A 240-nucleotide genomic window follows, 5' to 3' on the forward strand; every position below is an offset into this window, starting at 1 on the left:
AAGGCCCAGCAACTGCAGGCAGCGTCCCAGGTGGGGGAAGCCCAGCAGAAGGCTCGGCTGACCCCGCCGCAGCCGCCGCCCCAGGGCCTCCCGGAGCCGAGGCCGAGCGCGGAAACGATCGTGGAGATGTTGGAAATACCGGGCCCACTCTAGAGCCCTGTCCAGGGTCAGGGAGTCCCAGTCCCGCACCAGCGAGGAGCGGGAGACGTCCAGGAGCGCGGGCAGCTGCCCCACCAGCCC

General features: G+C 71.2%; 1 protein-coding gene across 1 annotated transcript in view; it reads right to left on the bottom strand.

The window, feature by feature from the left end:
- FANCF (Fanconi anemia, complementation group F) overlaps positions 1-240 on the bottom strand; it is a 1,377-nt gene that overhangs the window by 703 nt on the left and 434 nt on the right. The window contains exon 2 of the mRNA XM_009886306.1: positions 2-225. Coding sequence (XP_009884608.1) covers positions 2-225 — 224 coding nt within the window. The remainder of the gene's footprint in view (position 1; positions 226-240) is intronic.

This window comes from Charadrius vociferus, unplaced genomic scaffold (assembly GCF_000708025.1).
Source record: "Charadrius vociferus isolate BGI_N301 unplaced genomic scaffold, ASM70802v2 scaffold115, whole genome shotgun sequence".
In the NCBI taxonomy this organism is placed as follows: Eukaryota; Metazoa; Chordata; class Aves; order Charadriiformes; family Charadriidae; genus Charadrius; species Charadrius vociferus.